Source organism: Balaenoptera ricei, chromosome 11 (genome assembly GCF_028023285.1).
Source record: "Balaenoptera ricei isolate mBalRic1 chromosome 11, mBalRic1.hap2, whole genome shotgun sequence".
Classification (NCBI taxonomy): Eukaryota; Metazoa; Chordata; class Mammalia; order Artiodactyla; family Balaenopteridae; genus Balaenoptera; species Balaenoptera ricei.
Window position 1 is genome coordinate 69,486,445 of NC_082649.1, and position 12,018 is coordinate 69,498,462.

At 36.6% G+C, this 12,018-nt stretch overlaps 1 protein-coding gene across 6 annotated transcripts in view; it reads left to right on the plus strand.

Annotated features, from left to right (window-relative positions):
* Window positions 1–12,018, plus strand: part of DOCK3 (dedicator of cytokinesis 3) — a 384,123-nt gene that overhangs the window by 247,798 nt on the left and 124,307 nt on the right. For 5 of the 6 annotated variants that reach the window (XM_059939761.1, XM_059939763.1, XM_059939762.1 and 2 more), the window contains exons 10-12: window positions 4,564–4,645; window positions 9,700–9,760; window positions 10,982–11,129. In XM_059939761.1, the coding sequence (XP_059795744.1) occupies window positions 4,564–4,645; window positions 9,700–9,760; window positions 10,982–11,129 (291 nt within the window). The remainder of the gene's footprint in view (window positions 1–4,563; window positions 4,646–9,699; window positions 9,761–10,981; window positions 11,130–12,018) is intronic. The other variant, XM_059939767.1, reaches the window with a different exon arrangement.

The following is a 12,018-nucleotide window of genomic DNA, read 5'->3' on the forward strand; positions in this document are numbered from 1 at the left end:
AATTTCTCCACCTCCTTGTCTACACTTGTTATTATCTGTCTTTTTGATGAAAGTCATTCTAGTGGAAGTGAAGTAGTGCCCCCATTGTGGTTTTGATTTGCATTTCCCTAATGGCTAATGATGTTGAACAGCTTTTCATATCCTTATTGGCCATTTGTTTATCTTCGATGTAGAAATGTCTATTCGTTCTTTTATTATTGAGTTGTAAGAGTTCTTTACAAATTCTAGCTACAAGTCCCTTATCAGATATATTATTTGAAAATATTTTCTTCCATTCAGTGGATTACCTTTCCCTTTCTTGATGATGTCCTTTGAAGCACAAAAGTTTCTAATTTTGATGAAGTCCAACTTACCTATTTTTTTCTTTCATTGCTTGTGCTTTTAGTATTCTAGTCCTATCTAAGAAACCATTGCTTAATCCAAGGTCATGAAGATTTATGCTTATGTTTTCTTTAAAGAGTTATATAGTTTTCACTCATACATTTACAGCTATAATCCATTTTTAGTTAATTTTTACATATGGTGTGAAATAGAGATTCAACTTCATTCTTTTGAATGTGGATTTCCAGTTGTCCCAGCATCATTTGTTAAAAATATTATTCTTTCCTTCATTGAATTGTCTTGATACATTTGTATAAAAAATCACTTTGACCATATGAAAAATTTTTTAATATGGGAGGTAGTGTAATCTGATTCACATTTTAAAAGGATCAATCTCTCCGAAGAATGAATTATAGAGAGGCAAAAAGGGAAATAGATCAGCTGGGAAGTTGTTATAATAATCCCAGCTACAGTCCAGTAGTAGCCTAGTCTAGTGGTAGGTAGTGAAAGAGATGGAGAGATTTTTAGAGTTTCAAGATTATACTTTTGAGAGAAAATTGACTCAACTGAATATCCTTTTTTCCACTTTGCACTTGTCCATGTGACAACCATCATTTTTACTTTTCCTAGTTACATTTTCTTTCAGATGGTCTTGAGAATTTTTCCTGATGTTTTTGGATGTCTTTTTTTTCTAAACTTTACCCGTATGTTCTTATTTCCTGTTTCTCTGTTAACCTTCAACTCTCCATTACTAAAACTACAGATTTTTTTGTATCCACACCTGTTGTTTTCTCCTTAACTCTCTCCTGGATTCTCACAATTCCCTGAGTAGGTGGGAACCTTTTTTTCCTTTACCCATTATTTTTTTCTCCACTGTCTTCAATCTCTCCCCTTCTACTAACATTTTCCCATTAGATGTAAATGTTCTTAGGTGTGTCCCATCTTTTTTGAAGTCAGGTTTATTGAACTGCAATTTACATATCGTAAAATTCACCCTTTTTAATGCATAGTTTGATGAGTTTTCACAAATTTATAGTTGTGAAACCACTACCATAGTCAAGAAACAGACATTTCATCACCCCAGAAAATTCCCTTATGTACCTTTGCAGTCAACCCCTGCCCTCCTTCCTCAGTCTTGGCAACTTCTGATGTGATTTCTGTTCCTATAATTTTACGTTTCTAGAATGTACTATAAATGGAGACATACAGTATATTGTCTTTTGTGATTGCCTTCTTTCACTTAGCATAATGCCTTTGAGATTCATCCATATTGTTATAAATCTTAGTAGTTTGCTCTTTTTATTGTGAAGTAATATTCCATTGTATGGGTATACCATACAATGGTATATCTGTCTGTTCATCTCCTGATGAACATTTGGGTTCTTTACAGTTTCTAGCGATTATGAATAAAGCTGCAATGAACATTCACAATCAGGTCTTTGGGTGGACATATGTTTTCATTTCTTCTGAGTCAATACCTAGGAGTAAAATTGTTGGTGCATATAGTAAGTGCATGTTTGACTTTATAAGAAACTGTCAGGCTGTTTTCCAAAGTGGCTGTACCATTTCACATTCTCCTCAACAGATTATTAGAGTTCTAGTTGCTCTACATTCTTGCCAATCCTTGGTATATTCAGTCTTTAATTTTAGCCATTCTAGTGCGTGTGTAGTGGTATCTCACTGTGCTTTTAATTTACGTTTCTCTAGTTACTAATAATGTTTTCTTGAGGTTATTTTCCATCCCTGTATATTCTTTGGTGAAGGGTCTGTTCATATTTTTTGGTCCATTTTTTGAGTTGTTATTTATTATTGCGTCTGAGCTTACTTTATATGTTCTCAATACAGTCCTTTCTTAGGTGAGTGTAAATATTTTCTTCCAGTCTATAGCTTGTCTTTTCATTTGCTTATCAGTGTCTTTCAAAGAGAAGATGGTTTTAATTTTATAAAGTCCAATTTATCATTTTGTGATTCATGTTATATGCTTAATAATCTGAGATCACAAAGGTTTTTCTACTGTCTGCTAAATATGGAAAAACAAATGTGAACAAGATACACGAAGGTACTTGTCTCATTTTTCATGTGTGTATTCTTACAGTTTTATAGTTTTAGCTCTTATATTTAGGTCTATGATAAATTCAAGTTCATTTCTTGTAGGCAAGATCAAGGTTTAATTTTTTTTTAAATTTATTTATTTTATTTATTTTTGGCTGCGTTGGGTCTTCATTGCTGTGTGCAGGCTTTCTCTAGTTGCGGTGAACAGGGGCTACTCTTCGTTGCGGTGCATGGGCTTCTCATTGCGGTGGCTTCTCTTGTTGCGGGGCACAGGGTCTAGGTGTGTAGGCTTCAGTAGTTGTGGCACTCCAGCTCTAGGGCACAGGCTCAGTAGTTGTGGCGCACGGGCTTAGTTGCTCCGCGGCATGTGGGATCTTCCCAGACCAGGGCTCGAACCAGTGTCCCCTGCATTGGCAGGTTGATTCTTAACCACTGCGCCACCAGGGAAGCCCAAGGTTTAATTTTTTATATGGATTGTTCACCATTTGTTGAAACTGCTGTGCTCCCTTACTGAATTTTGATACTTTTATTGAAAATTAATTGAATATATATGGGTTACCCCATCTTTAAACAAAGACCTCCCTCAACTCAACATGCCCATTTAACTAAAAGTTCATCACTTCCACATCTTCACCTCTTCAAAGAGTGGTCTCGACTCACTGTTTCTGCTTCCTTATTTCTTACTCCTCACACTAGCCTCTTTCACTATCATTCCACAAAAACGGTTCTTGCCAGAATCACCAGTGACATCTGTTTTAACATCCTGTGGACACTGTTGTATTGTTGTCTCATGTGATTCTCAGTGCCCTTGGGCCTCCTTGACCCCTCCCTCCTCTTTCAGACACTTTTTTCCCTTAACTAACATAGCATCCCACCATTCTTCTTATTTTTCTTCTGTTTTTCTATTTGTCCCTACATGTCTACTTGGCTAGTTCTTCTTCTTTTACCTGTTTCTTAATTATCAATGTCCCTCAGGATTCTGACCAAAGCCCCTTTTCTTCTTGTTCTGTGCATATTCCCTGCTTATTCCCATCTAATCCGCTGGCTGAAGCATCTCAAATTTATATTTGCCAGATTTATAAAAGCCAGATCTTTTCTGAGCTTCATTTCTGCACGTTTAACTGCCTAGGAAGTTAAGCTTTAGGAAGGACCATGAGCTCTAGGAAGAAAAGTGCCCTATATATATTGTGTTCACATTTGTGTTCCTATGTTTAGCACAGAGAACTTAATAACTATTTGTTGACTAAATGAACAAATGAATATGTGAACAAACTAAGCAACCTGTGCAGCTGATATTATAACATATCTTATAATTCTAGTACAGTATTTTAGTATTGGCCCTTTTACTGATACCTAATAGATGTAATGAGTACATGACTCTGGGCACAGGAGAAGCAAATTACTTTTAGAATCACATACTTTGTCTTTGCCATGGCTCAGTTTTCCTGTTATAATTGGTAGAGAACCTTGGGATGAGGAGATGGGAATGAGATCCTAGACAGGGGCAGGAAGGAGATAAGAGAGCAAGGAGACATTTCTCCAGAATGTTGCAAACACTGTTTCTAAAGTTTTTCAGTCCAATAATTTCCTTCAAGACTTAACCTATATTGTTTGAGGAATAAAATATCTTAATGGCCCTATTAAATTCTGATTACAGCTTGAATTACAGTACATTATTTCTTTTTTACTTTTCACCCAAACTTTTGTAAGTCCCTGTAACATTTTTTCTTGGCTCTAAAATGATTCTCAAAAATTGTATAGGAAGATGTAAACTGGGTAATGTAGACTCTTTCGGACCTAGTGTGATGAATATTTTTATGATGATCTGAGTGTTCACATCAAAGAATGTATATGCTTCTTATGGGCTTACTGTTACGCCCAGAGCTTTGAGGGTATTTGGGAAAATACAAGACATAATCCTCATTGCTGCCCTCAGGGAGCACACAGCTTTAGGGAGATAAGAGCCACAACTGGCAAGTAAACAGCAACACCTGTGAAGCAGTTTGTAGTCTCTGTTGTACGTTGCTTGGCAAGAAAGATAGTCTCCTGCCACTAGACATGTCCTTTTGGCCTTGCCTGTCACTATGGGCTGTCCTGAAAGTGTTTAGGGTTTCTCTATAAATGCCCTTTTTATTTGGTCTCGAGCATGCAGTCCCTTACATTTCTCTGTCTCTCTCTCCTACATTTCAGTGAGCGGTTTCTGGTGAGACTGAACAAGAATGGTGGGCCAAGGAACCCAGAGAAGATAGAACGAATGTGTGCCCTTTTTACAGTATGTGCAAATTCTCTTTCCCTTCTCTGCTGTTGACTCTTAACTAGGGCCCTGCTATGTGGATATTGTTGCCCTGGAAACAAGCATTTATTCTTATTTCCCCACACACTGGTGAGAATAGAACTTGATTTATGTATCTTTCAGGTTTTAATGAAATATTTAAGAAAACTGAAATTAGCTTCAGTTTTTAATTGAATTTATTAAAGAAATATAATCAAGTACCTTTTACTGATGTACATTTTAGAAGCTATTTAATATAATAGACACATAAAATTTGAGGAAAGTCTTTCTTACAATTCTTCTTCAAGGCCACTGGGAATTTCTCTGATGTGTAAGTATCGTTTCTCTAAAGGCACCCACCAAATTTACAGCTCTGCAGTTTTTTAATGAGTTTATATAAAGAGAGACAAACTAAATAGTCCTCCTCTTTCAAATACCGAACAGAGTCTTTTCATGCCATGATTCATACTTCAGTTTTTTCTGAATAACCATGCTGTTATTCGTGGTCTCTGAGCTCATGGACTCATCAGCTCAGAGAAGGCTTGATAACCTGCTTATTGAAAAGTGCTAAGCCTCACAATACCACGTTGCCTTGTGTATTCTTTACTGATTTACTGAATTTTTTTTTTACCCAGTTATAAAACTTAACTGCCCAGCTTTATTTATTTCAGTTAATTTATTTGCTGAAGGAGAAAATAAGACCGTGTCACAATTTTAAACCACTTTTGACTATCATGGATTCTTTGATGTGCTTCAGTGATACTGAGATCCATCAAAACCTGTTGAGTACAGGGAGGTATGATGGTGTCACAGTGCCACTGCCCTCATTTGTGGTGCATGATTGATAGGTGACAGTCAGGTGTCTCAAACCTTATGGTGTGCCTCTTAAACACAAATGGGATTTATCTAGGGCTCTGATATGTGACTTTCTCTGAAAGATAAAATTGGATTTGTTTACCTGACTTTTTTTGTTCATTTACTACAACTTTATCGAAATCTCAAATGATGTTACTGCAGAATCAGAAGCCACTTTTACAGGAATAACTTTTATTGAAATTGCTTCAGATATGAAGGATTTACAAATCTAGCTAAGCTAACATGAAGTTTCGTACATCTTTGAGCTCAGCATTCAAAGCTTAGGAGATAATACAGGAAGAAAAAGCAGGAAAAGCAGATCCAGGAAGACGGCTAAGGGAATTGAGATGGTTTAGTCTGGAAAGATCAGTGCTCTCTCTTCAGCAGGAGAACAAGGGAAAGAGTCGAAATTGCAGGTAATGGGATGTAGGTTAGAATATTGGGAGAGAGCATCTGAAGTGAGACTACCTGAACACTGAGCTGGTTCTCTAGGGCCACCTTCCTGAAACAGGATTAGAATGAGATGAGACACCCATCTGTCTAGAATGTCCCAGTGACCTTAAGAGTCTTTTATAGATCCTCATGCTCTGATATTGTTTGGTTAAAGCAGCAAAAGAAATTGTCGATTCCTTGTTCTTTGGCACTGTGGGAACAGAGCGGTGTGTGTGTGTGTGTGTGTGTGTGTGTGTGTGCGTGCGTGTGCATGTGTGTGCGTGTGTGCTGTCCTTGAGTGTGATGAGTGCAGTCCTTGTCTCTTGAAAAATGAACTTAATTATGATATTTGAATGTAATTATACAGTAAATCAAAATTTTCATTTAACAGCATTTTAATTATCTATAGGGGCCCAGAGGCCTAGGCTGTAGCTCCAGCTTTATAAATCAGAGATGCACGTAACACTTATTATGTGCTCTTGTTCTGCCACAACGGGAAGGCACAAGGCTGCTAAAAATACCCACTTTTGTAGTTCCCTTTGCAGTACAGCCCTGGATCTTTTCTTAAAGATCCCCCAAAAAAATGATTTGAGGAATTTTTTTCAAAGCCTAGAAGATTTTTGAACAAGATTGTTCTAGCCAGGATTTTCATGTTTTACTTTAAGCTTATACGAAATAATAATTTTGGTGGAAACTATTTTCTGACTATCTAAGACTTGAGTTCCTCCTGTGGGCCAGAGGAGTTTTCCAGATTGGCATATGTGTTACAGAGTTTTCGAGTAAATGCAAGAAAATGCAGGTACAGCTGTGGTCAGTGCCAGCATGTTAGCTTACCTTAGCATCAAGAAAAGGGAACCATACAGATGGAGCAGTTTTGCAGGGTTACTCAAGCTGACTTCAGAGCCACATTACAGACAGTCACATTATCCATGCACAATCTTGCTCTTGGTAAATCCTGTTTTTTTCTGACTATGTTAGATTTCAGAGCTTCCTGTGCAGGAAGAATTTTATCCAAGAAGGAGGTGTTTCATATTTATGTAAATGTCTAATACAGTGAGGATTTTTATGACTTTCATGATTAACAATGGCTGTGTGGTATGTGCATGAGAGAGCATGTCTGTGTATTTACTCCTTACTAGATATCCAGTGCCTCACACACAGTGCCTGGCAAATACTAATGATTTGTTACATAAATAAATGAATACATGTTTATTTTCTATTATAGTTGAGTGATCAGCTCAGGGAATGAACTTGTGTTGTTTTCCCTGCATTAATTGGCATCATATTTTTTACATTTACTTTTTCACATTTCAAAATAGAATTTTAGGTCGTGCTTTCTTGGAATTAAGAATGAATTGAATTATTAGTGCAATAATATCATTTATTAAAATACTGCCTCCTTTTCTGCAGCATAAGAATGAATATATTGTCTATGTTTTATATTTGTAAATCCTATTATCTCTACAGAAAAAGGGTAGTCCAGGCACAGGAAAGTGAATTGACTTTTCCATGTTTCAGATGAAATATTAGTAACTGAGTCAAGATGCTGATCCCTGAGTCACTGTCCTTTCTACCCACCAGGTAGTTGGGAACCAACTTCCTAGTTATGTAGGATTGGAGGGTAAGGTCCAGTGAGTAAGTCTAAATTCAAACCCTGCTCACCAGATGAATGGTGGGTGAGTCACCTCTCTTCCCACCTTGGTTTTACAGGTCTTGTGACATAACTCTATGGTAACTGTGTTTAACCATGCTCATATCTAATAAGATAGCCTTTACACTGAATTTTGACACTGAAATTATGTGGAACTCACAAATGATAATTTTACTTAAAATATTTTCTGGTACTGATTATTATCATCTTATTTTTACTGACCTCAAATAAATACCACAGAATGTTCTGGGTACCATGTACAACATGGTAAGAAAGAGCCCCTACCCAGCCATTTAGAAAATACTATAAATTACATTTTAGGCTTCTTCCTTTCATTCACCTGAACAGAACCAAAGGAGAGATCCCATGGTCTTGTGTACAGCCCGTCTGGTTAGTGTTTGGTCATCTTTGGTAACTGGCTTGAATTCTTTACGTATATTGGGATTTATAATTATACTGGTTATTTGATAGTTTGGATTAACACAATCTAAGGTATGTAGAAGACCATTTCACTTTGAAATGTGTCAAACATTTACATATCTTTTAGCAATAGACATGTTTCTATCCCAAAAATTATATAAAAATGGTAATCTGTTTTTTAATTTCTATTTGTTATTTAGTAGTCATCTTAATATTTAGCAAAATGTAGTAGTGTTTGGAGGATATCATTTTAAATTAAAGGAATTATTGAAATGGAGTCTAAAACATATTTTTCAATATCAAAAGACAACTTTCATGCAAAAATATATCTTTGTGATTCCAGAGATAACAATTTATGTTAAATTATTTGTAACCCATTTCATTGTAAGTATATTTCATTATTCCATCAAGAATTTGGCAAAATATTATAAACATCTAGAATCTAAAAGCTTCAATTTCACCATTACAAATTACTTTTTAATGTCTCCTTTTCTTTCATATGTTCAGGACCACTCTACAGGGCAGAGCTGGGATTATGGTGAGGCAAGCAAAGCGCAGGATCCTGAGAATGAGACCTTAAATTTTATACCTTAGATGGTTTGCTTGCTTCACCCTAGGCCTAACCCTGCTACAGGGTAAACATAAACATAAAGCAAACGTGGGGATTCTGGATCCAAAGCTCATTCAAAATCATGACTGCTGCTTGATTGTCCCTTTTCCTGCTTTATTGAAAAGAGATAAGTATCTGGGACAAATCAAAAGATGAAAGATGGGAAGGAAATGGAACTAAGGGACCTTTTCCTAGAAGCAAAAGGGAACTCACAGGAACCTGTCCCATTAAAGATAGAGGTTACTCCTTCATCATTAATTCATAACGTGGCTGGGAGTGAGCAGCGGTGGATGACCCGGTGAAAGTCTGAAACAATACATATTAAAGGAAGTTTTATTACTTTGAGTATAATGTGTTAAATAAAGTATAAATATATACTCAAACATTTTTTTTCAAAATGTGTTCTACACATAAATAATGTATAAAATTATTTTTATAACTCTAGTTTTAAAAGTGATTCTGGATCAGATTTGTTTACTTAAAGGAAGCCCTTAAAATTTTCCAGATAAAATTATTTTCAGCTTTATACTTCAGCATAAATGATGCATATCTAAATTTAGAAATGGGAGATCTAATTATTGAGGTTTCACTAAAACCAAAGTAATCGCTTTTCAAGGGAACGTATCTAGTGTATAATAATCATTTGTGGACAGCAGAATAAATGTAAAATTAGTAGAGAGTAAACTTTCAGAATTTCAGTCATTAATGAGCCTTTTGGTGTTTTCCCATTTTTTTTTTCTGCATTGGAAATTTCTTTTGTTACAGAATGTTTTTATATGATTTTGGAATAAACATGGATAAGTCAATGTCATGAAGATTTCTAATGTGAGAACTTTCGGAGATAAGTGGTCTAAATAAGAGCTGGAAAAATACTATCAACAAAATAATCTTCCAAGGGCATATAAGATGTCCAGACTTTCACTGCAGGAATCTTATAAACACTAAACTGCTATGTACTTTAATCCCCTTCCCCCACCTATAGCATATGCTAAAAGCAGCAAAAGCAAACCATTATGAGGTTCAAAATGAAATTTTAATTATTTTCTATGTATTCATTGCCTTAATTTATTTTTTCTCTTTTCTTAGGATCTGAGCAGCAAAGATATGAAGAGAGATTTATATGTAGTTGCCCATGTGATACGAATAGGTATGGTCCACTTTATCAATTCACATGACTAAGACCACCCCAACTTGGGATATCCACTGTGTATGACCTTTGTCTTCTGCCTAGCTCTTCAGGTTTTAGGATTACTTCAGGTCTTAGGATTAGAGTACAGCTTGTACTGGAGCTGTACCTTAAGCTCAGCTGCTGCAATAGCTGAATTTGATAGAAATGAAAGCATTTTCTGCTCCCTATTTGTTTTTGGACCCATACTTTATATTTCAAGTGGTCTGCTTTTTTACATTCTCTCCATCTAATGTTCTGCCTCTGTACCAGCCCTCTGCCTCAGAGATCTTATAACGGGTTGCCAGGGTTGCCAGCTTAACAGGTAGTGAATGGCCTTTGCTGTGTTTTGTATCAAAAAGTATGTATCTATGCTATTTTCTACAAAATTAGAGTTACTGTCATTACTGCACTGGATGGATGGTATCTCACTTCTACCCCACCCAAGATTTTTGCTACCTGTGGTTTGTTTGTCCAGTCTTATTTTAAGTTTATGACATAATTTGCGGGCCTATGACTAACCAAGTCTTCTTTCATAGTGGGTTCTGGCATATCTTGTACAGCAAAAGAGTTGTTTTGCCAACAACAAAACAACTCTTTTTTGCTGTACTTTTGGGTTTTTGTTTTGCTGTACTTGATAAAGCATTTGTTGAGGTTCCAGTTCTGCATTTGCAAGTCCTCTTGCCACTGTAAGGACAGCCTTGGTAAGCAGGAAAATCAACCTCCCATCTACTTTCTGAGACTCTTCTTGCTCCTACAGTGGTTCAGGAGCAGCTTTGGCTGAAAGAATTTGGTTGGAAGAATAGTACATTGTCCTCCTTATCTCTGTATACATAACTTTTACCTGTCAGCTAAAATACTCAACTAAGAAGTTAAAATATATTAGCACATTGGTTTTTCTAAGAAATTCATGAAACCACTGTTTCATTCTCATATGATTAATAAATGGACTGTTGGTGTTGAGGTGGGTAGTAAGGATGATTAATTGAATGTGGTGCAGGGGAAGAGCCCTGGCTAAAGGCCTGTTTGGCATTCCCCTACATAAATATCCTTGCATCCTTGGATGGCTCCCTTCATCTTCAGTCTTCCAATTTAGAAGATCTCTAAGGTGCCTATAGCTCTGGCATCCTTGGATGATAATTTGGTGGTGCTATAGAGGAGCATGGAGTTCTTAGTCTGACTGGTGTTTCTGCTGTGCCCCAGGCCGGATGCTCCTGAATGACTCAAAGAAGGGCCCTGCTCACCTGCACTATCGGCGGCCATATGGCTGTGCAGTCCTAAGCATCCTGGATGTCCTGCAGTCGCTCACAGAATTAAAGGAAGAGAAGGATTTTGTTCTTAAGGTTTACACGTGAGTAATGGACCTCAGAAATATTAATGATTTGCAACATAAGACATCCCAGCACTGCCCTTGAGAGCAGAAGTTCTCAAGCTTTGCAGGACACAGACTCATCAGGTTATGTAGGATAGGGAGTTTTTTGAAAATGCAAAGATTTCCTTCTAAAGGTTTGGGGTGGGCCCAGGCAACTGTATTTTTAATAAGCTTCCCAGGTGATTCTGAAGCAGCTGAACTTGGAACATTCTATTCTAAAGTAAAAGTCTGGTAATACACAATTCCTCTTCTCTCCAGGACTAGCCAACCTTATTACGTATTTACAGGAAAGCTAATAATCTAATTTCTCCTGTGTTTTGGCTGTAAAAGAGTCATCTGTGTCTAATACTTGCCCACCAGCTGTTGTAACTGAGCTGGCTACTGATGTAAATTGCTTCAAAGAATGATCACAAGTCAGGTTGCCCTGTCTTTGAAGAAAAGCCAGTTTTTCTGAGGAGCTAAGGTTTTACTCTTCATTTCTGCCACCACTGATCTATAAGTCACCAGCCAAGCATGGCATTATTTTTAGTGTTCATCATCCAAGGGCTCTGCCTTACAGAAGCAGTGCATCTCCTCCTGACTCTTGTTAAACAATAGGAAAAACAAAGAAAAGTAACACAGAATCCAGGTATATCGTCTGTCTTTGCTTGTAGAGACTTAGGCGTGAATCATAATGCTGAGAACATGATCAATGGTGAGTTTAGTGAGTTTTTAAAGCAAGTGTATTTCTAACTGTAAGAATTAAAAAAAGAAATCTCTCCCCTTTTGGTTTTAACCCAATATTGTTTTTTCAAATTAAGTCTAATGCTGTCAATCACCAGGTTAATATATCTTTACTGTAATATTTGTGTGTATTTTTCTAAATTAT